The 27,676-nt window shown below is 42.8% G+C and overlaps 1 protein-coding gene and 1 long non-coding RNA gene across 2 annotated transcripts; one reads left to right on the forward strand and one right to left on the reverse strand.

The window, feature by feature from the left end:
• Positions 1 to 857: 857 nt before the first annotated feature.
• On the reverse strand, positions 858 to 1,856 carry LOC308378370. The gene is made up of 3 exons (XR_013968973.1): positions 1,798 to 1,856; positions 1,407 to 1,494; positions 858 to 991 (listed from the first exon to the last, which is right to left on the reverse strand). It is a non-coding gene; the product is annotated as an uncharacterized lncRNA (long non-coding RNA).
• Positions 1,857 to 18,636: 16,780 nt separating this feature from the next.
• Positions 18,637 to 27,398, forward strand: LOC308378569 (olfactory receptor 1496-like; the record flags this gene model as incomplete). Its single annotated transcript, XM_080855508.1, is given in 4 exon segments — positions 18,637 to 18,778; positions 18,781 to 18,782; positions 26,940 to 27,266; positions 27,270 to 27,398. Coding segments are annotated over 4 exon segments (600 nt in total).
• Positions 27,399 to 27,676: the final 278 nt, after the last annotated feature.

The following is a 27,676-nucleotide window of genomic DNA, read 5'->3' on the forward strand; positions in this document are numbered from 1 at the left end:
CCATAATCAATTCTTGCTGAACCTTACCAAATACTCTTCTCTCCAGGGGAGATTGCAACTGGAGTGACATATTTTAGATAAGGCACATTATCTATAATATGTAATACATTACAATACTTACTTGTACTAGTAATACATTACTTGTAATACATTACAATACTTATTGCTTTTCTAAAACTGTTACTACACATATTTGATATGGTTTCAAAAGGCATAGCCTTAGTTCAGACCAGAGCCAACTTAATCTATTGATAAAAACACAAGCACACAAAATTCACTTGACAAAATTGAATTTATTTATTAAATGGGAACTTAATTTGCATTATCATACATTAAGAAAGTAATTGACTTTTTAACCATAAGGCTATGCCTACTCTAACATGATGGGTGGTCCTATCCCTTAAACAATGTAACAACATGAATTCATAACATGTATTGCATACACGAGGGAATGCTAGCAGTAGCAAAATGGGACAAAATTAAGTGCTGTATACATTTAGTGCCTGGAGAAAAAACACCTGTAGTACAATTTTCAAATATAAGTTGGTCAAAGTTCCTGCAGTGTGCCATTCATGGCTGAACCTGCAACCCTGCAAAGAGGGGGAAGTGGCCAGAAATGCCCTAGAGGCTTTAAATCTGGAAGAAGACCAGGGATTGCCAGCTAATATGGCAATAGGATACCACCGCAAATGTTACATGCTGTTCACCAAAGCACACATTGAAAGAGCACAAAAGAAGAAAGAAAAGGCAGCCAAGGACAGTGAAGGTTTACTCAGAGTATGATTTCCTTTTCGCCTGTATTATATGAGGTCTGTGTACCCAACAGGGTTTGAGCAAGTAACTCAAAGACATTGACATGACAGAGAAATGGTGTAGATGAAACTCCTTCATTACTGAGACATTAAGGTCCATGGCTTCCACACTGACACTGCTTGATCACCTCAGGGGGGAGGTTTCTGGATTTCCCCACTCAGCTGCAATGTTTTTGTTCCTGAACGTAAAGGACTTCGTTAAAAATATACTATAATATAGCAGGGGATTACAACAGGGGTGAGGAACAATTCATTTTAAATGTCATTTCAATTTTTTTATAAAGCCCCAAGGGCCGTACTATGGATACAAAAGGATTTCCCCCCAGCACTTTAGGCCTATATTGAACGTGGTCACCCAACAGACCTCACCTTCACTAAATCCCTTGAAAATAACTTCGTTGTATTGCAACTGCAATTTCAAACATTGCTTTACAAACCATGTCATATTACATGTGAAACTGCATCACAGTAAATGCATTATGTTGGCATGAGTTTGTTGTCTACATGTTGTCTGTGTTGCCATGTGGTTTACTCCCAGCTGGTTGCCTCATATGCATGAACAAAAATAAACAATTAAAATATGAAATAGCCTACCGAGAGTAAGTGGCATATATTGCACCAGTCAGATGGGCGAGGGATCTGATGGATGTCATGTTTTTTTTCTTGTAGCCTAAGATGCTACCTGTAGAGATATTATTTGACATAAGTTAGTTCACAGAAGTGCTACGCAGTTGTCAATGTTTAAATTGTATGACTGTTGTAATTAAGCTCGTCGTTTGGACTAACGGGAGGAGAGACTTTGTTCAGTAGACGCCTATGGCCATGTTCATATGAGGAGAGGGGATCTCGCTTCACGTCTATTGTAATCAATGTTTCACACCCTATACTGACGAAATTAACAACATGTAGCATTAAACAGGTTTCATTTATGACAAGAAAAATAGTCATGTGTTGAAATATCCACTCGAAGTTAAACAATTCTTACCTCAAAGCTGTATCTCAGCTATTTTCCAGTGGGATATGAAGTCGATGTGCATTTCCTGGTGTGACGATGCGACACCGAGAAACGCAATTGGTTGAAATACCCCAATCCGCGGTTTTGATTGGACGTCACGCCGGAAAACTTTTGATGACATTTTTGAGAACTTAATCGTAAAATACTATTAAATGTGCAACTTCCCGCGTTGGAAACAAACGGCTATATGTTTTTTATTATCTGGTTCAGCTTCCTTCAAAAAATTAGCTTCACAGCTGCAGGGTAACTATCAACTCGAGAACTAAGCAAGATAGACGGTCTCAGCCCACTGACTACAACCCAGGTGCGTACTTATTTAAAGTGATAGGCCTACATATCAGGAGGCTAAGGTCATATGCACACGAAGTCTAGGGCCCCCGAATCGGATTTACTTTTCACACCAATCGAATCTTTTAATTTCGTAAATACGGAGGCTGGCAACGAGAGATTTGCGTAAAAACGGAGCCACCAGATTGTGTTGAACGGGCTGTAGTACATACCTCACGCCTGTGGGTGGCGCTTTACACAACTGAAAAAACCTAGAAGAAGAGTCTTAAAAAGCACGAGGATAAACACATTACACAAGACATTCAAGCTCCAATTAACAACATTACATTATGATGGTTAATAAAATCAGTGGTTAGACTAAAGGATATGCGAAAATGAATAATTTTTTCTATTGATAATAAAGAGTTTGGAACAGTACAACATGACATGTCTGTCATCCCATTTCCCATGATGCTTTGCTCCGTCCATTTTACATACATTTATGAATAAAAAAGCAAATTAAAATCGCTGGCCAATTAATATTTGTGTCAGGGCCGGTGAGGCCAGGTAAAAGAAGTGAACTCAACAGCAGACAAAGGAACGTTAGAGGAGTATTTAATGAGGAGCAGCAGGCAACAGAAAAGTCAAAAGGGAATGCAAAAATCCAAACTTCACAGCAGAGGTACAGGTAAGGTTCAGGCAAAATCCAGTCGTCAAAAACAGGCAGAGAGGTGGGTACGCAGGTAGGCAAAAACACAGGCAGTGGTACAAAAGGGACTTGACTTGACTCACGTGGTATTACAAAAGAGGTTAGCAACAGATAGGCAGATGGGCAAAAGTCTCCAAAACACTAGGCAAAGAACAGAGTCCAAAAACAGGCATGGGTCGAGAACAGGCTTGGTTGATAGTCCAGTGGTAGTCTCTCCAACAAGGCTCAGGATAACGACGCGACAATCTGACACTGAATGTCAGTCCTGGTGTGCTTTTAAAGCCGTGCAAACGAGAGGAGTGGAGTCAGGTGTGGCAGAGCATTCACCAGTGATTGGGTGCCTCGCTTGTCAGTCAGGAGACAGGGCAGAGGGAAAACCTGGCACGGAGCACCTGGAACAGCACTGATACAGATCACAGAGGGCGTGAACCAGGACGGGCCGTGACAATTTGTGGTCATGAAAGTTATGTTACGTCTGAATAAGAAGAATTAGATAAAGATAGGAGGCTAGTCAAAAATCAGAAGACTGGGTTAATGTTAGTGAATTCGAGGCCCACCACGAGTGAGATTTTGAGGGAGAACAAGTTGTATATATAGTTGTTGGAGATCACGAAAAGATCACGTGGGGCAATGACGTCATCAGGTTGCGTGAAACCGTGCAGACGAACACCAGCCCCCGTACCGATTCAAATCTACTCACCTTTCTAACCCAGACTGCGATCGTTGCGGAAACCGTGTGCGGATAGAGAGTGTTCGTCTTTATGATAGGGCTATCGGTATTATGAACAGATCGGATGCAAACAAACTAGACTTCGTGTGCACGACGCTTAAGTGATCGCTAAAACTATCCCATACATATTTTTGTCAGCGGGATAATGTAAACATAGCCCATAATTGACTCTTTTTAAGCACCTATGTTTCATAACAGTCATATTATGTGAACATCACAATCTAGTTTTAATCAGTCTGTTCTGGATTGATGATATTCACGCTGCACTTGCTGAGAAGGAGAGGGACACTATCAGCCTTACAGTGAGCATCAGAAAGCTGGTGAGTTCCCTCAAATATAACCATCTACAGTAGGCAAGGCAAGGCAAGGCAAGGCAAGGCAAATTTATTTATAGAGCACATTTCGTACATTATGCAATTCAATGTGCTTTACATAAACAAACAGTAATAACATTTAAATTGAAACACAGTAAAAGAAACTTAAATAAAAATAAAAATAATTATGAAAATAAATAAATAAATAAAACATTAAAATCAATAAATTGCAGGTAAGAGACATTATGATTAGCAGCACTAAGAAGCAGCATACCGTAATAAATAGAGAATTTCACATATAGGCTAAGGAGAATAGGTTTGTTTTTAGTCTTGTCTTGAAACTGTACAGTAGAGAAGTGTGTGTGTGTGTGTGTGTGTGTGTGTGTGTGTGTTTGAAATGAGTTTAAATGAAATTCATGTATTTCCTGTCGTAAAATATCGTATTCCACAGGAAAAGGAGAAAAAAGCCAAGACTGACCAGATCACATCCATCAACAATGAGGTATGAGGAAGGAATATCTTCCACAACATAACATTACTTTAATGGAATTTTATATGTATATATACACCTTCATTCTCATCTTGACCCCCTTTCATGTTTCAGATGTCTGTTCTTTTGCCAAAGAGAGAAAAAAGATAACTGATATGAGTCAAGTGGTTCAGGCTTTGGAGGTACTTCTGCCACTCAGTCAACACTCGGTTTAAGATCCTTTCAGTAAATGTCTGATGTTATAATAAGAGTAATAGTGTTATAAAAAAAATGTTTTTTTAAAGGGAGTTTGAAAAGTCTTTAAATATTCTGTTGAAAGTGGTTCAAGTCAAGTAGTAAAGTAAATTATATTGTGTTTGTGTTGTTTGTAGCAAGCGATAGAGGAGGTGAGAGTGCAGCTTGCTGAAACAGATGAAATAATTCACCAAGTAAGTGTTCATAGGCTATGAATCATAACTCCGGTCTGACCTAGCATTCTTGTTGGTTGTTTACCACATGAGGTTAAATACATGTAATGAAGTTAAATCTCGTCATGCTGTCATTGCATTTTATTTTTCAGAGAGACTTCATGATCAATCATCAAAAAGCTTCCCTGAAGGAGTACAACACAACTACTGAGGTATTTGCAAAAAACATTCTTTCAAAATGTTAATATTTATCGTACATTTTTTCATCCAGACGTCACACTTCTGCAAACATCTAATCATGATTTTGTCTTTCCATCCTGAATTTCCTTGCCATAGCAACTGAAAGTGGAGGTTAGGGACCTGCCGGCCCAGTTGAAATTTGCATTGGTGAATGTACTTCATCTTTCTCACTGTGTTTCTTTGTTAGTCTTGTGTCTAGAAAAATGGTCTCAAATGTCTTTATTACGTTATATTCTGCCCCTCACTGAAGTGACAGCTGGCTGGGTGAGGCCTGGCGGAGCTTCAAAAGAGGGGCCTTGGTTGGTGCTGCTGTTGGTCTGGGTGTTCTGCTGCCCCTGAGCCTCCTCAGTTTGGCTACAACCTCCTGCTCCACCATCCCTGGCCTAGACTGTGCGGATGTCCTGTGGACCACCGCCCGCCATGTCAACAAGCCGTACTGCAATCTACACTATGTGGGCATGCCACCATTTTAGCTCTGGGCTGAAGAGTATAATCATGTTGACACTATTTGACATGACAGCTTTGGAAACTTGAAGAGAGAAGAGAGACATGTAGACACGTTGCTTATAGTGTTGACACTATTTGAAGAGTGAGGAGCCTGAAGCAGTAGTGACTGGACTATGACTGGTGCCCTCTCAACAGACCTGACACAATCCATCTTTCTGCTTTAAGATGCAGATGGAAAAAGAAAAAGTGGCTTGAAAATAAAGTTCTGCCAAACAGAAAATTCATATTGACTGATTGTTGATTCGTGGATTGACTGAGTGATTTATTCATTCATCCATCATTTTATTAACCTTTAAATGTTTTCACTGGCCACAGACCTTGATGAATCTTCACCAAATGTAGCACAGATCATCTTCAGACAAACCCTCAAAAGTTAACTGAGTGATTTTTCTGGTTTCAAAACCATTCATCCGTTACAGCAGTGTTTCTCAAACCTTTTCAGACCAAGGACCACTTAGCCAATAAAAAAAAAACTCGCGGACCATCTAACTATATAGAAAATCCCCGGAACAACATGACCTGGCGCCAGACAATTATTAGCGGCACATGAATTTCGCGGGTGGGCTCTCCTTTTTTTTACGTACCGGTAGGCTGGTTATAGATATGACAATGCGCAAGGCAAAGCATCTGGAACCCTGCTCCATGCGGGACTTGGTTATGTTACATACTATAGTTCGCTCACAGCCTCATACTCCCATCACACATTCAGACAGGCCAATGTATCACAAAACACAACGATGTGCATACCGACTGTATGAGCCATATTCATTGTCCTTTCATTTGGTGTGATTTTGCCCCGTGCCACTAGGGGGCTGTATTTGCTGTGCGGCTTAGTTGACCTCGGGTCAGCCAAGCTAGGCCATTTAAACCTAGTGAAATCCAAACACAGGTGTTGCTGATTTGGGAAGCAAACAGTTTTTCGACTGTGCCTAGGTGCAATGTGGTGTATCAGATTTGAATGTAAGCAATTCGGTTTTGTTGTTTTGGTTACGAGTATTATGAGTTAAAGTTGGTGATGGGCAGATGAAGCTTTGGCGAAGCATTGAACCATTAGGCACATTGCTTCAAAAATCGGTTCATTACTTGAAGCTTCAGTAACAGCGACCTCTCCTGGTGAAGTGCCAAGGTTGCAACTAAATGAACCCAGCTAGACAGTGGCAGGAGGTATTAAGACAATGACAATCTAGTGTACAGTGCACGCACCAAATCCCCCCCCCCCCCCACTATGTTTGTGTGTGTGTTTGTACACACATGCACCCGTAAACAAAGATTGTGATATATAAATATATTTTTGCAAATAAAGATTCATTATTTTTTGTATATTGTGTTATTGGGGAGAGTGCTTGGGGAAAGGATGTGCTTGGGGATTCGGATGTGCCTCGAAAATATGGCACAGGTTGGGTGTGCTTGTGTAACAACAAGTTATGGTCGATAGGGAACAGTCAGGGAAGTTTTTATGCTTTGAAGGCGCCTCTATTCGGACTCTTGCTAGTTGGTGGCGGCACCTGACTGGTCCGTGTGATGCGCTATGAACCACTCAGCTGGTTCATTCAGAGAATGAAGCAGTTGCTGGTTCGCACGTCATATGTCACATGATTTTTCCGTACCAAAGCAACCTTCGAAGCAGTGGTTTGATGGATTCCAAGACCTATCCTATAGAAAATGGTACACCGCAAGGAAGTGTATGTAGTCCAGTGCTATTCAATTTAATGATCAGTGACATTTTTGAACAAATAAAAGATCTAAGAGTCAACAAAGCTTTATATGCAAATGATGGAGCTCTGTGGATAAGAGGGAGAAACATTGGAAACATTACGGACAAAATGCAACAAGCAATAAACAAGGTTGAGAAATGGTCACTTGAGTGGGGTTTTCATTTATCAGTTGAAAAAACACAAATCATCTGTTTTTCAAAGAAAAGAATTAAGCCTGATGTACAAATTAAGCTCTACGGTCAAGCGTTGAAGCAAGTCGACACAATTAGGTACCTGGGAGTGTGGTTCGACAGTAAGTTGAATTTTAAGGAACACATTAAGAAGGTAATTGAGAAGTGACAGAAGGGGGTGAATGTAATGAAATGCTTAGCGGGGTACAACTGGGGAGCATCAGGGACATCTCTAAAGAGAATTTATATAGCTCTGATAAGATCAGTGTTTGACTATGGATGTATTGTGTACAGATCCACATCAAAGACACACCTTAAAGTACTGGATAGAATGCAAGCCAAAAGTCTCAGAGTATGTTGTGGTGCATTTAGAACGTCTCCCGTACCAGCACTGCAAGTAGAGACAGGAGAAATGCCATTACACCTCAGGCGTCTGAAACTGAGTTTGGGCTATTGGGTCAATTTAAAAGGACATAGTCTATCTCATCCTACGAAAAAGGTCCTTAAAGAATGTTGGGAATATGGCAGGTCTCAGATCAGTAGTTTTGGATGGGATGCTAACAGATTAGCTAGCCAGTTGGGGATAGAGGAAATAGAATGCAGTAAGACCTTGCATCTGTCAACAACCTCACCTTGGCTATTTGGTTCCCCTAGGGTGATAATAGAAACAAAAGACAATGTAGGGCAGTATCTAGGGAATATGTGCTACGACACTACAGAAATGTATACAGATGCATCAAAAGATGGTGAGGGTAAGACTGGCATTGGGGTATTTATAACAGAAACCGAAATATACATTAAAAAGAGGACTACGGATCATTTATCCATTTTTTCAGCTGAAATGGCAGCCATCATCATTGCGTTACAGTGGCTAGAAGAGGCTAGGCTCCCTAAGGCAATCATCTGTTCTGATTCCATGTCATCTCTCACAGCTATACAGAATGTGTCATCTCTCACAGCTATACAGATTCAGCATGTAGACAGGATTTATTGGATGAGGTCAATCTAAACATATTTTCAATCAGTCAACAAGGAAGGACAGTCCAGTTTGTGTGGGTTCCTGCTCATAAAGGTGTGAAAGGAAATGAGGAAGCAGACAAACTGGCAAAAGAGGCAACGAAAGAAGAGGAGGTTCAATTAAACATTACACTCAGTAAAGCGGAGATTAAGGTACTCATCAAACAAAAAATGAATTCAATGTGGCAGGCTGAATGGGATAAGGAGGAAAAGGGGAGACATCTTTACAACATTCAAAAAGAGATTGCATGGAAAAAGATCAGTTAGCCTACATAAACAGACAGGAGGAGGTATGGTTTAACAGACTGAGAATAGGGCACACTGCTCTAAACAGCAATTTATACATCATTAACAAACATACATCAGGAAATTGTGAGGGTTGTGGAGTAAAAGAGGATGTTAAACATGTTTTGTTAAGTTGTGAGAGATTCTCTAGACAGAGGGAAAAAATGAAAAGGACTGTTAGTGCAGCAAAGCAAGTCTTTTCATTGGAGACGTTATTGGGTGAGCCTAGAACAGGAAATATTACAAATTCGGTAATATCATATATTAAAGAAACACAATTAGCTAACAGGATTTAGAATTATTGTTTTGTTTTATTTTATTTAGTTTTAATTGTTTTGTTTTATTTTTTATTTTTATGATTTCGTTAAGTTTTCTTTAACGACCCCAATGAACTACATCTCGGCCCAGAAGGTGGCGGTAATGCACATTGAATGTAAACCGCCATAAAACTTTACAGAAGAAGAAGAAGAAGAAGAAGAAGTGGCTTGATGGTTGGTGTAGTTTATGGTTTGAATCACGTTCCGGCGCTTCAGTGTCAGACTGCCATCACTAGTTAATGTCATTGCTGCTGTATCAAATGGAAAATAAATGCGAGATAATTGCATCACTGAACTTTTCGTTTTATTAAGGGCAAACGCGCCGGGCGCACGTCGGAAACTAAACAAGCTATCAGCAACCAGTACTAGACTTAGTTTAGGACTTCGTCAGTACAATTAGGTCGAAAAACTGCTTCAATTGGGATTACCGTTCATCAAGAGGACGCGGACTTGTTACATTGTGGAATTACGTTTCGTTTGGAAACCGCGGATGTGAGGTGGGCAAATGTTTGGAGTTGCCAATTGCTTATTGGAGCTCTACTGGGGCGAGCTACACGGCCAGCGGAGTACCAGCTTCATCACACCGGGACATCATTCATCAAAGCCGGCCAACGCTCGATTGGGGTATGTTTTGATCAGCGCTGATATTATGAATGGCCATGGTAATTTGTGTGCACACGTTCGTGTAAACCCAATGCATTGGTAACAGACTCGCAACCGTCTAAAAATAACTGCTCGTCGAGACAGTTGTTACAAACAATTTTGCGGACTAAATAAGACAATTGACTGTGCGTGGTCATTATGGCTGAAGAGCAAAAAGGCCAACTTGGCCATGAGACTGAACTTGATGTGTGTGCAGATGGAAAATCTGTAACTGAAAAACGTGTGGTTAAATTAACACCTAAAGCTTTGTTGGAAAAAAATAAGCCGTTTAGAAAAGGAAAGGAAGTCTAACTTTGGTAAACAGTCAAAGGTAAAAAAAAAAAAATACATTGCTAAATTGATGGGTGGCAAAGAGCATGTGAACGAGGTTGAAAATCAGTTAAAAATGTTCAATGAGTTGTGCGACAAAACACAGCAGGTGCATGTATCTTTATTGGGTTTATTGCCTGCTGATGAAGCAAGCAAACATGAAATATGGTATCAAGCTAAAATGTTGAATGTGAATGAGTTTATTGTGGGTACAAATCAATGGTTATCTGACACTAAATCTGGTCCAGCTACCAAGGTGGGTGATGATCATAATAATGAAGTTAATGATGATTTGCTGGGTCAAACTGAACAATCTCAAACTGTCCAAGGTGAAAATGAAATTGGACCAACAGAAACGCACATGGTTGTTGACAACGCTTTAAAGGAACATGAAAGGGATGATCCTCAAACTGTTGATATCAATGCTGGAAATGGAGCTGCTGTTGGAAATGATGAGGACGAGATTCGACCTCAAGACAGCATTTCAAATGTCCAGTGGAGGCACCATGGCTCAATTAGCAGATCTTCAATCAGCAGATCTTCCACTTCTTCAGCAAGACGCAAGGCTGAGGCGGAACAGGCCGCGCTCTTTGCTCGAGCTGACGTTTTACAGGAAAAACATGCACTGGAGGAACAGGAGCTCATCTTGAAGAGAAAAAAAGAGTTGGACACTGAGATAGCTGCCACTTCTGCTAAGCTAGCAGTGCTACAGGTAGGGAGCAGCGTCCATTCAAGGCAATCTGATGGAATGGCTTCCTACTTCAGAAAAGGGGCTAGACCTAAGCTCCTGCTCACCTCTCTCGATCCACTGGCCTCCATGTGTGTGGCTCCATCCTCACAGCAGCCTGCATCTCTACCACTGCAGAGCAATGCTTCACCATTGGTAATGCCAACTACCATGCCAAATTTGGGGAAAAAACAAGTTGCCGTTTCATCATCTTTACCCACTCATTTTGCATCACAACCAAAGCCAACTGTCAGTCAACGCTCTCAACCCCCTCAGTTACAATCAAAGACAACCTTCAGTCAAAGCTTTCAACCCACTCTAAGCCAACAAGTGCAGCAACCCCTGCAAGGCCAACATCAGACAGCAGGTCTCTACAATCTGCTGCAACAACAGAAGGACATAACAGCTCTCCTTGTTCAAATGCAAACGTCGCAATTGCTGCCGCGCCGAGAAATTCCAACATACGATGGAGATCCTCTGCAGTTCAACACATTTATGAAGGCGTTTGAGCACTGCGTGGAAGCGAAGACCAGCTGTAAAGGAGACTGTTTGTACTATCTTCAACAATTCACAAGGGGGCAGCCAAGAGATATTGTACGCAGTTGCCTTCATATGACTGCAGATAAAGGATTTGCTGTTGCCAAACGGTTGCTCAAGGAGCACTTTGGAAATGAGTTTAAGATAACAGCAGCCTACATGGAGAACGTCACAGGATGGCCAGGTATCAAAGCTGAGGACACCAAAGCGCTCAAAGCTTATGGACTTTTCCTCTGTGAGTGTTCCAACGCTATGGAAGACCTTCAGTACTTGGAGGAACTTAACATGCCAGCAAACTTAAAGATTCTGAGTCAGAAGCTTCCATACAAACTCAGAGACAAGTGGAGAGCAAAGGCATGTGATATACTGGAGAAAACTGGTCGACGGGCGCGATTCTCAGACCTTGTGAAGTTCATCGAGCGCCAGGTCAGAATCATTTCAGATCCAGTCTTTGGTGAAATACAGGATACTTCACCTGTTATCAAAGGTGCTACAAAAGCAAGCAAGTTGGAAGTGAAACCACAGCTGAGAAGAAACAGCTTTGCAACACATGTGGTCATTGAGGATGGATGCAAAGCAGAAGCTCACAAGAATGAGGATCGATACAGCAAACCAGATGGTGACAAGAAGGAAAAAGCTCAGAACAAAGTGACATCCTCTACCAAGACTGATTGTATTTCCTGCCAGTATTGTGCTACTGGTGGTCATGTTTTGGAACAGTGTTTTAAACTGGGAAGAAAGCCACACAGGGAGAAACTGGACTATCTAAAGGAGAAAGGTCTGTGTTTCAGTTGCTTGTGCACAGGACACTTGAGCAAAAATTGCGACAGGCGCATCACTTGCAAAAAGTGCAACCGAACGCACCCCAGTGTTTTGCACATTGAACAGAAGGAATGGGTCACTCTGAAGGAGCAGAAGAATGGTGAGCAGTCAAAGACTTCTGACAGCTGTACAAAATCATCTGCTTGTGGTCTTACAGGGGCTGGCCACTGCAATGGAATTCTTCCCATTTTGCCTGTTAAGGTGAAGTGCTCAAAGGGAAACAAGGTTATTGAAACCTATGCTTTTCTGGACCCAGGGAGTACAGGAACTTTCTGCACCAGGAAGCTCATTGACAGGTTGAACATGGAAGGACGCAAATTCAAGATTCATATCCGCACCTTGGGACATAGTAACTCAGTAGAAAGCTCTGTTGTTGATTTCTGGATTTTCTGGTGAGTGCTTCTATCCGCTTCCCAAAGTGTGTACCCAAACAGAGATGCCCGTCTCTACAGCCAACATAATCAGTGAAAGGGAGCTGAGAGAATGGCCTAATTTAGAGGATGTAAACATTCCACACATAAATGCTGATGTTGATCTGTTAATTGGCACAAACGCCTCCAAGTTGATGGAGCCTTGGGAGGTGATTAACAGTCGAGAAGGTGAAGATGGACCCTATGCGATCAGAACCCTACTGGGGTGGGTAATAAATGGTCCGTTACGGGGAAGTAGCGATTGTGGAAGTGACCACCCTTTTTTTGACCACCCCGTTTTTGCCAACAGAATCGCCATTGACAAAATTGAAGAACTGAAAAGTACAAACAGAACTGGGAGGGAAGAGTCCCGCTGCCAAACAAATTAAAGCGCTCATTGCTGTATTAAGGGAAAGAGATACATCAATGCATGAGGACAACGAGGAGTACTTAAAACGCATAGCTGAGCTAGAGGTTGAGCTGGACGAAAAGATTGCTGCCCTACAAGACAAAGAAGCAGAAAAAATCCAATCAGTGATCAGGGTGATTAAACAACAGGACGAAATTAACCAACTGAAGGACAGGTTATCTAGAGCCAGAAATGATTCTTCCAAAAAGATAAATGCAATAGAAACTGAGCTGGACAAGAAGCGCCAAGAGATTGATAGGATGAAAGCTGAAGACTGTGGAGTTGGCATACGGAAGGAAGAAATTGAAGTCATGGAAAGAGCAGCCAGAGATTTGGAGTCCAAACTGAAACAGCTCAGACAGTCCTCAGAAAAAGAGATTGCTGACTTGATGAACCACCTTAAGATGAAGGAGGAGGAGCTCAAAGCCAGTAGTGAGAAGCTGGGAAGTTTAGACAAAGAAAACGGGGCACTGATTGTAAAAGACCATTAAAATGCAGGATAAAATGGATCAACTCTTAAGTGAGAAGAAAGACCTGAAACAGAGAATGGCAGAGGAAGTTGATGACCTCAAGAAACAGCTCAGTATAAAGGAAGAGGAAAATGCCAAAATAAAAGCCAAAAACAATGCCTTGGAGAAATCTAAACAGGAAGTAATCGACAGCTGTTCCACAATTAAGGAACAATACACAGATCTGAAGACAACAGTGACAGAAAACATGAGACAAATCGAAGACGTTCCCAAATTAATTCTTAGGATCAGCATGCTGAGCAGTGAAATTGAGAGACTGAAGAGAGCCATAGGGGGCAAAACTGGAGATGAGACAGAACTGAAGAAGGAACCAGGAGAAGAGGAGTTTTGTACCTGGAGACCTGGTCATGGTTGCAGACTCCACAGCACCACGTGGGTCATGGATGCTAGGAAGAGTCCTGGAAACCTTCCCTGATAAGAGAGGTCTGGTATGTGTGGTTCGTTTAAAGACCAAAACAAACATCATTGAACGACCCATAACCAAAATATGCTTGCTTAATGAAGCTAAAGAGCAATTGGTTACCTTTTAAAATGGACTATACATATTTTTGTATTCATTTGTATCCCCTCTGTATTAATGGCTCATTTCAAATGTGGTGTAATTGCTCTGGCAGATGCAATTATGGGCTGGAGTGTATGAGCCATATTCATTGTCCTTTCATTTGGTGTGATTTTGCCCCGTGCCACTAGGGGGCTGTATTTGCTGTGCGGCTTAGTTGACCTCGGGTCAGCCAAGCTAGGCCATTTAAACCTAGTGAAATCCAAACGCAGGTGTTGCTGATTTGGGAAGCAAAGAGTTTTTCGACTGTGCCTAGGTGCAATGTGGTGTATCAGATTTGAATGTAAGCAATTCGGTTTTGTTGTTTTGGTTACGAGTATTATGAGTTAAAGTTATTGCTGCTGTATCAAATGGAAAATAAATGCGAGATAATTGCATCACTGAACTTTTCGTTTTATGCAGCTCCCTGTTTGAATGCGGCTCCGCGGCGGGATAGCCTAATGCCCATTAAGGCTGAACCATCTCGTCATTGCACCTTTTCATTGTCTGTGTCGGAGGCGCTCTCATTTAATTTTCTTTTCATAGTCCCTGTCTTAAGCCACCAATCCATGACCTTGTTAATAGATTAGGCAACTCTTTATAAGTTAAGGCTACTGGCTGTCGTCGCGGACCATTACGGGGCCGGGCACTGGCAGACCACCAGTGGTCCGTGGACCACACTTTGAGAACGACTGCGTTACAGCCTATCAAATCTGCCAGCAAAGCCGTCAACCAGGAAATGCAACAAAAAGTTTGACATGTACTTTATTTAAATACCACGAAATATGGTATGTTCTATACAGCCAGTTCATGACTTGTACACCAGATGTTACTTTGAATACATTTCAGTCATGGGTTATTTGTGATTGCCTCTCTCGTGTACAGGGATCCCGTTTGCTTATCGTCTTTCAGACTGAAGAAGTTCCTCCCATCTTTGGAACTATAAGAACTGTCACCAAATAGTGTTGTCTTCTGTTCATTGAGCCACACTAAACCTTATGCACCTGAGGTCGGGTAAATATTATATTTAAAGCATGGGCGGAGTTTCTGGGGGGGCAGGGTGGTGGCTGAAACATGTAATGACATGAAGTCAAGGAAATGGCAAAATATAAATGTAAAAAATGTATACGTACTGATATTTTAAGGTTTTGATTAAAATACATGGTAGTAGTATGAAATGAATACTGGTTCAAATACCTTGGCACAGAGATCGACCAACGTCTGTCCTTTAGCCAGCATGCAGATGGGGTTTACAAGAAGGGACAACAACGTATGTATCTCCTGAGGAAACTAGACACCTTCAATGTCAGTAAAGACATTTTGTCAACTGCCTACCAATCTCTGGTGGAATCCATCATCACTTGCAACATTACATCCTGGTACGGCTTCCTCACAAACGCAAGCAAAAGCAGACTTAATAGATTAACTGCAAGCAAGCAAGCTAATAGGAATACACCAGAAAGCGCTGGAGGATCTGTATATCCAGGCAGTGGGAAGGAAGACCAACTCCATCCTCTTTGATCCCTCCCACCCACGCTCACAAAATCATTCATCCCCATAGCTATACACACACAGAACACTCATTCCTCAAAGAACTCACACAAATAACACACACACACACCTCCAAGCCTTCAGTCAAAAGACAATTTTCTAGTATGGCAACATACTAGACAATAAAGCTTTTTGAATCTTGAATCTTGAATCTTGAATCCTAGCACATTTTTGTAATATATTTATTTTTCAGTAATCATGTGACATAGTGACGTTGACTATTGTTTCCGTCCGCTACTTGGTTTCCCGCTCTCAGTATCAATCTCGCTAGCCAGAATGTAATAGCATAACAATTACAGTTGTAGCCTGATGTAAGTAAGTGCAAACTGCAAATGGATATTCGACGTTTTTTAAAACGTCCCATGACCTCGGCCAACACTCGGCAAGAAGTCGAACCAGAGCCAGTAATTCTACAAACAAATGCTGATGACCTGGAAACACCTTGAACCAGCTCGGCAAACCCAGCTAGTGCTAGCTCACCATCGGATCTTGCTGGGCTGTCGTCTGGGTCAGTTAGCTTGCCTAGCAGCACTAGCTCACAGCAACTACCAAATGATCTTGGCGACAAGCACTGCTGTCCTAAGCAGCCTATTCTTCCGGATTTACCTTCAAGGTTGTTTGGAAAGACTAAACGAGCCTTCTCCACGTCCTACTACAACAAGTACTGTTGGCTTGAATACTCGGTTTTAAAGGATGCTGTCTTCTGTTTCGCCTGCCGCCACTTCCAGACTGACAGCAGTGTGGAGGAATCGTTCCGAAAGGGCGTAAGTGACTGGAAAAAACTAAGCAGCAAACTGGAAAAACATGTAAATTCACTGGCCCATCAGAACTGTATGGTTAAATGGGACAACTTCAAACAGAGCACATCTGGAGGTGGATCGATAGCTGCCAAATTGTCGGAGAGCCACAACGCTACTGTTGAGAAGAACAGATCTTATCTTTGTAAAGTTGTGGATATCGTGAGATTGCTGTCTGCACTTGGATTGCCTTTCCGTGGACACAGGGAGGCTATCGATTCAGAGTCTTGTGGGAATTATCTTGAGGTTTGCAAATTTTTCTCAAAATATGATCCCGACTTTCAAAGTATGCAGTCTAATTATTTCAATGCTACAAGTCCAGATTTTCAGAACGAAATAATTGAGATATGCGCAAATTTGGTTCATGCGGAAATTGCAGAGAAAGTGCAGGACACTGGGTTTTTTGCTGTAATCGCAGATGAGGCCAGGTCATCCCACACTGAGCAGCTGTCAGTCTGTTTAAGATATACAGAGCAGCTTGAAATCAAGGAGCGTTTATTTGTTTTTTATTGATTGTTCAGCATCTCGAAATGCAGCTGGGATCGTCGACGCCATAAACACTGGATTTGGAGATCTGTGGACTGAAAAACATCCCTATTGTTGCCCAGAGCTACGATGGCGCCTCTGTAATGTCCGGCCAAGTGTCTGTAGCGCAGCAGCGCATTAAAGAGACGCATCCATACGCAGTATGCATACACTGCTTGGCTCACAAACTGAATCTCGTGCTTGTGGACTGCTGCACGGTGAACCGCAGTGTCAAAACGTTACTGAATGTCATCGGCAAACTGTACTCAGTATTTGCAGAGCCGACAAACCACTGGATATGGCTGGATATGAAGCCAACCAAAATTGCACAGCCCAGCGAAACGCGCTGGGCATGCAAGTGGAGTTCTCTGCATGCCGTTAAAACACACTACTCTGCGATTACACAGTGCCTGAGAGAAATGAGTGATGAGGGAGACAAGTGGTCAGTGGAGGCCACTGGCCTATGTGAGAATATGGGCAGGTTGTCATTCATTACATGTCTCATTGTACTTGAAGACATACTGCGTGTGATTCATGTCACACACAAAGCCCTTCAGTCCTCCAGTCTCGCACTTTCCGAAGCGGCTGTGCTTACAGACAACCTGAAAGCGCACTTTGTGTCACAGAGACAGACTGACAAATGGAATGATGTATGGGGATCAGTGAAACAGTTCTGCCGAGACAACAACGTCTCCGTACCCGAGGATGCGAACATTCAGAGTCAGACACCTGCTGGTCCTGGACCACTACCGAAAAGAAAACGGGCCACAAAACCCCCCACCTTCCTCAACAATTTCCTGAAAACAACGACTTTGGGCCACAGAGAAGAAAATTATGTAAATACTTTACAAATGTCCCAGAGTGAGACCCCTGGATTCCAACAGCACCTGTATTTCCCAGTGCTGGATACCATCATTGGCGAACTGGACAGACGATTCACGGGAGAGGCTGTTGAACTCGCACAGGCCTGTGTAGCAGTGTTAAGATGCGACAAAAGTGGAATTGAACCTCTCGTACAAAAGTATGCACAGCCTCTTAAAAATCAACCCCCACCTTGTTGGGGCAGAGATGGACCTTGTTAAAGCCTCTACTGTCGGATCTGTGTCACGTGAACATCTTCAAAAAACTGTGACAAGGGCCGTATACCCAAATCTATACAATCTACTACAGTTGGCCCTGACTCTACCCGTTGGATCTGCCACTTCCGAGAGGAGTTTCTCTGCAATAAGAAGGATTCGCAACTGGCTACGCTTAACAACAGGAGCTGCACGGTTTTCATCCCTTGCTGTGCTTCACATCGAGTGCGACATCACTGCCAGGCTGTCACCTGAGACGGTTGTGGACGTTTACGCAGGACGCAAAAAAAGACGCTTACTTCTGCACTAGGTCAGACTATTTTCTTTAAATGAATACTCCTAGCAACCACGTTGTAATGTAACAACTGGTGTTGAACCTCATCTAAACTTGTGCCATCATGCGAAATGCGCTTTGTGTGTGTGTGTGTGTGTGTGTGTGTGTGTGTGTGTGTGTGTGTGTGCGTGTGTGTTCGTGCGTGCGTGCGTGCGTGCGTGCGCGTGCAAACATGTTCGTGTGAAAAAAATAGTTTTGCCCCCCCTGATGCAAAAGTGAAACTCCGCCTATGATTTAAAGTGTCTTCTATACTTGTCATTTTCCAGAAAACCAAGGATTTAAAGTTTGTATTGGCAGATGGTATTGATACTTGGTGCTGTTATACATGGACAGGGGTGTTGAAGAATGTTACAAACCATTTTGCTGAGTTGCATTACATTTGTCATTTCTTTCATAAATATTTGCAGAGAACCATGGATAACATAACTTCTGACACAACTTTCATTCTGAAGACGTTTGATAAAATGAACCTTCATAAATATTTATATTTCACTGTTTTTCTTATATCCTACGTTTTAACCATTTCCTTGAATACACTTTTAATTGAAGAGCCCTGCATGTGTCAGGGAACAGAACGAACTCCACGTTGTGGTTTCGGAAAACAGGGTTTATTGCAGATGGATCAAGCCAGCGACAAACAGAACAGCAATACAGGATGCAGATAGACACGACAGGGAATGTTTGTCCTAAATGGACTGCTCAGCCCACGGAGGGGCGCAGGCTCGAGGCACTGCCTATAACTTAAACACTGATTCCCAAGAACTCAGAAATCAAAACGGAGAGGCAACCTCTGTATAAATAAACTGAAAACTATAAACGCCGTAGCGGTGTGGTCTACCTCTAGTCCGGGGTGCTGGTCGGAGTGGGTGGTCTCTGTGGAATTCGGCGAGGAAGGCGGGGTCCAGAATGACGTTCCGGGGCACCCACGCTCTTTCCTCTGGACCATACCCCTCCCAGTCTATGAGGTATTCGAGGCGACCCTGACGACGTCGTGAGTCCAGGATTTCTCGGATGGCATAGACCGGCCTCTTCAAGCAGGAGCGGGGGTACGTGACGTCGACGTTAGGCTGTGAAGAAGAGGAGTGAGAGGTGATCGGTGGGTGATATGGTTTAAATAAAGACACATGAAAAACAGGGTGAAAACGGTAGTGAGGGGGAAGTTCCAGTTTGAATGACACGTTGTTGATTTGTGAAATGATGACAAAGGGGCCAATGAAGCGAGGACTTTACTTGCGGGAGGGCAGTTGCATCCGGATGTCCCGGAGTGGAGAGCCACACCTTCTGTCCAACGGTGTAGGCGGGATTAGATCTCCTCCGGACATCCGCGTGATGCTGATGCCGTCGGACTGCCCTCTGGAGGTGACGGTGTGCCTCGCTCCAGACCCTCTCACTCTGCTGGAACCAGTGATTAACTGCGGGAACCGTGGAAAGTTCCCCAGACCAGGGAAACAGGGGCGGTTGGTACCCAAACACGCACTGACCGAGGAGCCCTGTCATGGCCTGACGGAGGGAGTTTTGGGCGTACTCGGCCCAGGCGAGGAACTGGCTCCAGCTGAGCTGGTGGCCATGGCAGAAGGTTCGCAGGAACCGGCTAATCCCTTGGACCTTCCTCTCGGTCTGCCCATTCGTCTGCGGGTGGTAACCCGAGGATAGGCTGACCGTCACACCTAGGCATTACAGAAAGGCTTTCCAGAAGCGTAAGATGAATTGTGGACCCCGATCTGAGACCACGTCCTCCGGGATGCCAAAGTGCCAGAAGACATGGTCGAACAGGGCCGTCGTGGATTCAGCTGCTGTGGGAAGATGCAGCATGGGGATTCATTTGCATGACTTAGAGAACCGGTCCACAACTATAAAAATACACGTATATCCATCGAGGCGAGCAGGTTCGTGATAAAATCAATGCCTAGGTGTGACCATGGTCTCTGGGGAATGGGCAGCGGTTGCAGTTTCCCTGCTGGTAGCTGTCGTGGAGTCTTCGCCATGGCGCAGACTGTGCATCCAGCCACGAACCTACAAACCATCTCCGCCATGCCACGCCACCAGAAACGCTCCTGGAGGAGCGAGAGGGTCAGGTTGACCCCGGGTGACCTGTTCCCAGTGAGGTGTGGGTAGATTCGATGACTTGTTCCCGCAGGGAGGTGGGGAGGTATGTCTTTCCGGCGGGGGTGCCCGGCGGAGCAGGATCCTGTAGCTGTGCTTGGCAAATCTCTTCCTCCAGGGCCCACATGACCGGGGCGACAATTAAGGCCTCAGGCAGAATCTTCTCAGGCTCCTCCTTGCTGATCTCTACCTCGTGGAGTCAAAACAGCGCGTCAGCCTGGATGTTCTTCGACCCAGGCTGGAAGAGAGCGAGAAGTCAAACCGGGTGAAGAACAGCGCCCACCTGGCCTGTCTTGGATTCAGTCTGCGCCCTGTAAGCAAAATGACATCCCCTCGACGTCCTGTAATGGTCTTTCTGAACGTTCTAAAAACATAAATGTGTATGGTTCCCTTGACAACTCTAGGACGTTTTGCACGACGTTCCAAGACCGTCCCGAGGACGTTGCGGTGACAATTGGGAAACGTTTTCTATAGGTCCTGGGGACGTTCTGCAGGACGTTGCAAGAACGTCCCTAGGACATTGCGGTGACGTCTGGAAAACGTGTTTTAGACGTCCTGGGGACGTTATTCAAGGACGCACCACGGACGTAGCAGGCAGGGTGGGGGTAATGACCGTTTTTGCTGAGCTAAATGAAAAAAATTAAAAAATTATAGATTGTGGAGCCGTCATTTTGCTTACAGGGCACACACACACACACACACGTTCAAGTTTATTTATATAGCACATTTCATATGATATACATAGACACACACACACAGACCTACGCGCTTACAAACTTGAAGACATCAGAAACTGTATGGCCAACAACTTCCTCCAGTTAAATGGTGACAAGACAGAAGTCATCATTTTTGGCCCCCCCAAGGCAAGATGCACTGCTCTAAATAATTTAGGTTACCTCACTCCATTTGTCACACCCTACGCCAGAAACCTGGGTGTCATCCTTGACTCTGAACTCTGTCTTGACAAACAGATTAGTAATGTGGTCAAAACTAGTTTCTACCAACTAGCCTCAAAACCTTCCTATCTCATAAAGACCTGGAGATAGTAATTCATGCCTTTATTACATCACGGCTGGATTATTGCAATTCCCTCTCCCTCGGCCTCCCCCAATCCTCACTCAGACGTCTACAGCTGGTTCAAAATGCAGCTGCACGTTTTTTAACTGGCACCAAGAGGCGTGAGCACATCACCCCCATTCTGGCCTCCTTGCACTGGCTCCCCATTCATTTTAGGATACAGTTTAAAGTTTTATTATTTGTTTTTAAGGCACTCAATGGGCTGGCCCCAGCCTACATCACTGACCTTGTACAGCCCCAGTCAGTCCAAAGGTCCCTCAGATCCTCTAGCAAAGGGCTTCTGAATGTGCCACGCTCACGGCTCAAGCAGAAAGGTGACAGGGCCTTTACTGTCGCCGCTCCACGTCTGTGGAACCAGCTCCCTCAGGACATTAGATCCGCCCCCTCCATTTCTGCCTTCAAGTCTAGGCTAAAAACCCACTTTTACTCCCCGGCCTTCCTTTCCCCCTAACTGTTAACCCCCTGTTCTTGTCTATGTGGGGTGTCCTGTTATTGAATGTTATTGCACTTTGTATTGGATATTAGGATTTATGGTCAATTTGTATTGTTATATTGTATTATTTGCCTTTTATTGTCATTGTACAGCACTTTGGTCAGTTTATGCTGTATTTAAATGTGCTCTATAAATAAAACTTACTTACTTATTGCGAGGCTTGGGAATTGAACCGTTAACCTTCCTTAAACCACTTCTCTACCTACTGTACTACCACTGTCTGGTTATTATTTTGTCCCTTTAACACGTTTATCACAGTGTGAGACAGCCAACAAACTTAGTAATTTTTTCCGAGGGTTTGAGGAAAAGCATATTGTAGCGATCTCAGTCACTACGCATTGAGGGTTTTCCGTAATGATTCCTTTTTTAATTAACATCCATGGCACGTCACGGACGTGCGGGCAGGGAGGCAGAATAACTAACCAAACTAATAATGATGAAATAAATATTAATGCTTCTCTACTGATCTGTGCTATCTATGTAATTCCTGCATGATTCCAATACAATATACAGCGCATTAGAGATGGGCATAAATACATCAAACTGTATTTTGATACAAAATACCCTTCAAATAAATGTATCAAAATAAAATACAAAATACTGTTGCCAGAAAATGTAACAAAATACAATACATGTATTTTGTATTTTTAAAATACAGGAATGACTTTTTCTGAATTTTCAGTTTTCTCTCAATTTGGTATAACAGAACATTCAGGTTCGGGCTATTCAGTGGCGTAACATAGTTATCACGGGCCCAGGTGCAGGCTGTTATGACGGGCCCTTGTCAGTGTTGTAAGGCAGTGGTTCCCAAACATTTGAGTCTTGTATCCTTTCTTTCATGTCTGTAACAGCCGCCACCACGCCCCTGCCCCTGCACACATATTCCGCTTATTACACCTGTCAGTGTAATTTTTTCGCTGAATATAGGTATACATCAGTATTTTTGGCAATGTGACTTGGCTATTCAGACTATTTAGATTGACATAAACATGTCTATGGGCCCTGGCTACGGGGATATGTAATGTACACAAAGCTCTGGTAAACCCAGTAAAAAAGGAAGAACAGTCACAGAATGTCAGTGTAACTAAGCAAAGCAATTAAAAGACAACAACTTGATTGATTTTGTATATATATTTTTTTGCAGGCAGCAGCTGTGTGACTTTCATGTTTTCACAAAACAGGGCTCTCATTTTCAATCTCTATGGCTTCCGGGAGGGCTATCCCCACCATGCTTTCGTCATACGTAATTGCGTATAAGGTAGTGCTGTCAGTTTAACGCGTTATTAACGGCGTTAACGCGAACCCATTTTAACGCCGTTAATTTTTTTTATCGCGCGATTAACGCGATGTAAAAAAAAAACAATTTTTTATTTTTATTTTTTTAGATTAACGTTTTTTTGCCCTCCCAAACTTTGTAGTAGGCTAACGTCACGTTTGAGTGAATGATGAGCGCGATACAGCGAAATGGATGATAAAAAGCTTCTGAATAGAAAATTTACCTTTAAAAGTTGTGTTGTGTAAAAGAAGCGAGCTTCACTGTTGTCTGAAAATGTCTACAGGTAGCTGGCAGCAAAAAATATTAAGCCATGGTTTAACTGCACTATAGGCTGAGGCCATGTTTGTCCTAAATGTGCACTTTATAATTTTATTTTGTACCGCCCTGTTTGGCAATGTTGTTTTTCAATAAAATAAAACATTGCTTAAAGCAAGCCAATCCACTTTTCCATGTTGATAACATCATTAAAATAAAATAAAAATGATGAAGGGGCATTTAGAATAGATATAATTTGCGATCGCGATTAATTTTGATTAATTTAATCACGATTAATTTTGAGTTAACTATGACAAAAATGCGATTAATCGCGATTAAATATTTTAATCGTTTGACAGCACTAGTATAAGGACATCATACAGCTTTGTCAGTCACATTCTGTCAAGAAGGCTAACGTTCAGTGCAACAACTCGATTCGCTCTTTGAAAGAACCTCCTTTTAGTCGGTGTACTAATGAAGAAAAATTGACAAGAAATCAAGACAGCTATCTAAGTTTTCGACCTGAGCCCTGTTTTGTGGGGGGAAAAAATGGATTTAACATGAGAGTCAATGAAAGAGATCTGGGGTGATTTCCTTTTCGCCCCAAAAAGGGGCAGGCCATAAGAAGCACCACTTTTGGCAAATTGACTGATGCCTGATTCGACAATGACATTCAGAGGCAATTCAGATGGTCTAGTGGTAGAATCCGACAGAAAAAAATCTCCTTCTGCCTAAACACTGGAGAAAGTATTTTGAGTATTTTAAATACAAAATTACTCCACTCTAAAGTATTTTGTTACAAATTACATTCGATTTTTTATCGGCCCTATCAAATACAAATTACAAAATACTCAAAAGTAAATTAACTAGTATTTCAAATACAAGTAATTGAAATACTGCCCATCTCTGAGCGCATACATAGGAAGGTCTGTGTATAATATCAAGTCTCTAGCTTTAAAGGCACCCAGTGCAACTTTATATAAACATTCAATGAAAAAAAGACTAGAAATTGAATGTTTATTTTTAAGCCTCGAAAGTTGCACTGGGTGCCTTTTAACATTGAGCTTTCCACAGGCCGTCAAAGATGCTGCAACAGAACGTAGAGTACATTTTTTGCGCAAATACAAGCACCCCGAATACTATGATATATCCAAGCCACACCCTTGGCACATGGCATAGTTTCTAAAACATCTTTTTGTGACCGTGGGCAGGGACCGGCAATAGAACTGGCTAAATCCATCCGTCTTTAGGTCTGGTATTCTGTCACGGAACGGAATGAACTACACGTTGTGGTTTCGGAAAACAGGGTTTATTGCAGATGGATCAAGCAAGCGACACACAGAACAGCAATACAGGATGCAGATAGACACGACAGGGAATGTTCGTCCTGAGTGGACTGCTCAGCCCACGGAGGGGCGCAGGCTCGAGGCACTGCCTAAACACTGGTTCACAAGAACTCAGAAAATCAAAACGGAGCGGCAACCTCCATAAATAAACTGAAAACTATAAATGACGTAAAGGCAAGCAAAACACGAGTCAAACTCTGAAAGAGGAGCGCTACACTAAAACAGGGGTAAACAAACTGAAACGGAGACTATGAGCCAAAACAAAGACTAAGGAATACGTAGATACTGTTTCTTACTTGAACTCAGGCTATGGAGTAAGTAGTAAGTAAGTTAGTAAGTTTTATTTATAGAGCACATTTATATACAGCATAAACTGACCAAAGTGCTTTACAATGACACTAAAAGGCAAATAATACAGTATAACAATAATACAATAACAGGACACCCCACATAGGCAAGAACAGGGGGTTAACAGTTCAGGGGGAAAGGAAGGCCAGGGAGTAAAAGTGGGTTTTTAGCCTAGACTTGAAGGCAGAAATAGAGGGGGCGGATCTAATGTCCTGAGGGAGCTGGTTCCACAGACGTGGAGCGGCGACAGCAAAGGCCCTGTCTCCTTTCTGTTTGAGCCGTGAGCGTGGCACATGCAGAAACCCTTTGGTAGAGGATCTGAGGGACCTTTGGACTGAATGTGGCTGTACAAGGTCAGTGATGTAGGCTGGGGCCAGCCCATTGAGTGCCTTAAAAACAAATAATAAAACTTTAAACTGTATCCTAAAATGAATGGGGAGCCAGTGCAAGGAGGCCAGAATGGGGGTGATGTGCTCATGCCTCTTGGTGCCAGTTAAAAGACGTGCAGCTGCATTTTGGACCAGCTGTAGACGTCTGAGTGAGGAATGGGGGAGGCCGAGGTAGAGGGAATTGCAATAATCCAGCCGTGATGTTATAATGGCATGAATTACTATCTCCAGGTCTTTATGAGATAGGAAGGTTTTGAGGCGGGAAATCACTCTAAGTTGGTAAAAACTAGTTTTGACCACATCTGTTTGTCAAGACAGAGTTCAGAGTCAAGGATGACACCCAGGTTTCTGGCGAAGGGTGTGACAAATGAAGTGAGGTAACCTAAATTATTTAGAGTAGTGCATCTTGCCTTGGGGAGGCCAAAAATGATTACTTCTGTCTTGTCACCATTTAACTGGAGGAAGTTGTTGGCCATCCAGTTTCAAATGTCTTCAAGACAGACCAGGAGAGATTGGATGGAGTCCCTAGATTTTAATGGCAGGTAAAGCTGTGAATCGTCTGCATAGAGGTGAAAAGAGATGTTATGCTTTCTTATAATGTCACCCAGTGGGAGCATATACAGGCTGAATAGTATGGAACCCAGTATGGACCCCTGAGGGACCCCATAAGAGACAGGGGCAGATGATGAAGAGAACGGGCCTATAGAGACAGAGAAAGTCCTATGTTGATGGAGATACTGAGACGTCTGCTATCCTGGGAAGTGCGATACCAGGGTACTGTTCGGCGACGCTCGCTAAGCGGTTTAGCAAGCTAAATTCCAGGCTAAAAAAAGACAACACCGCTTTAGCCAGTTCGGCGTACCAACTTTTGCTCAATAACCATGGTAATTAATCGCTTAGCACTAACCTGCTCCAGGGCAGGCTAACCAAAGTTTAGCTGGCTTAACTTGCCACACCCACGCCAAAAGGAGGGATCCCATTGACAAGGAGTCATATTATAGTTTGATTAGCATAGGAAGAGTTCTTTGCGATCGCCAAGAAGATCCATTTCTCCATCTTGATGAGTTATTGTATGAGCGCTACCGATCCACCCGACAAGGAATACATAATTTAAAAGACCTTCTCGAGTCATTTATTGCATACAACCACCGTCGAACATTGAATGTCTTCACTTTCTTGCGAGTGCCTTCATTTTTGTAATGTCGGCGATGCGGAGAACAAAGCACTCATAATTATATGACATTGGTACAGTTGATAAACCAGAAATAACTTTCATTCGCAGCCTGAGACGTGATTTTTAGTTTGCACATGAATAGCCTAACGTTTTCTTTGATCCCAGGAAATTTGAGCACATAACCCATCTGAGAGAGTGAGCGAGTGGGAACTGCGGTGGGCGTGGCTGGTGCAGGTCCGGGCGATGACGTGACAGCATGAACCAATGTATATTTTCATTTGCAATTTATCATTTAATGGAATATACGGAAGCACATCTTTGTTGCCACATATTTTGACTAAGCTTGTTACACAGTCATACACGATCTCTCTGGTAAACTGCTTCATTCAGGTATATGGTTTGCACACTTGTACTATTGTTGAACTGATGACGCTGGCTATAATGGGATACGACAGATATGCTGCCATATGCACCCCATTACACTATCATGACAAGATGTCTCCAAAAAAGGTTAAAATTCTCATTGCAGTAGCCTGGCTTTTTCCTCTTTGTTCTTTTCCACTATATTTAGCACTGACAATCTAGCTGTCCTTCTGCAACAATGTAATTCATAAAACCCACTGTTTAAATTTTGATCTAGTTAAACTTCCCGCGACAACCTCAGGAGAGGGGGAGAGAGAGAAGGGGAGAGCTACGGGGCAACGCACCTCCTAAACAAGGGGAAATATATGGAATCAGATCAATGCCATAAATATTTTGTAATCTGTAATATAGATTTTGTATCTGTAATATAGATTTAGTATCTGTGAAACCATCTACACTTTCAAAACCTATCTACAGATGCGGATTTCAAATACGAAATGTATCTACACTTTCAAAAACTATCTTCACTTTCAAAATCTATTTACAGATACAGATTTCAAATACGAAATGTATCTACACTTTCAAAAACTATCTGCAGATACGGATTTCAGTTACGCATTACGGATTTC

The sequence above is a fragment of the Sprattus sprattus genome, assembly GCF_963457725.1.
Source record: "Sprattus sprattus genome assembly, chromosome: 17".
In the NCBI taxonomy this organism is placed as follows: Eukaryota; Metazoa; Chordata; class Actinopteri; order Clupeiformes; family Clupeidae; genus Sprattus; species Sprattus sprattus.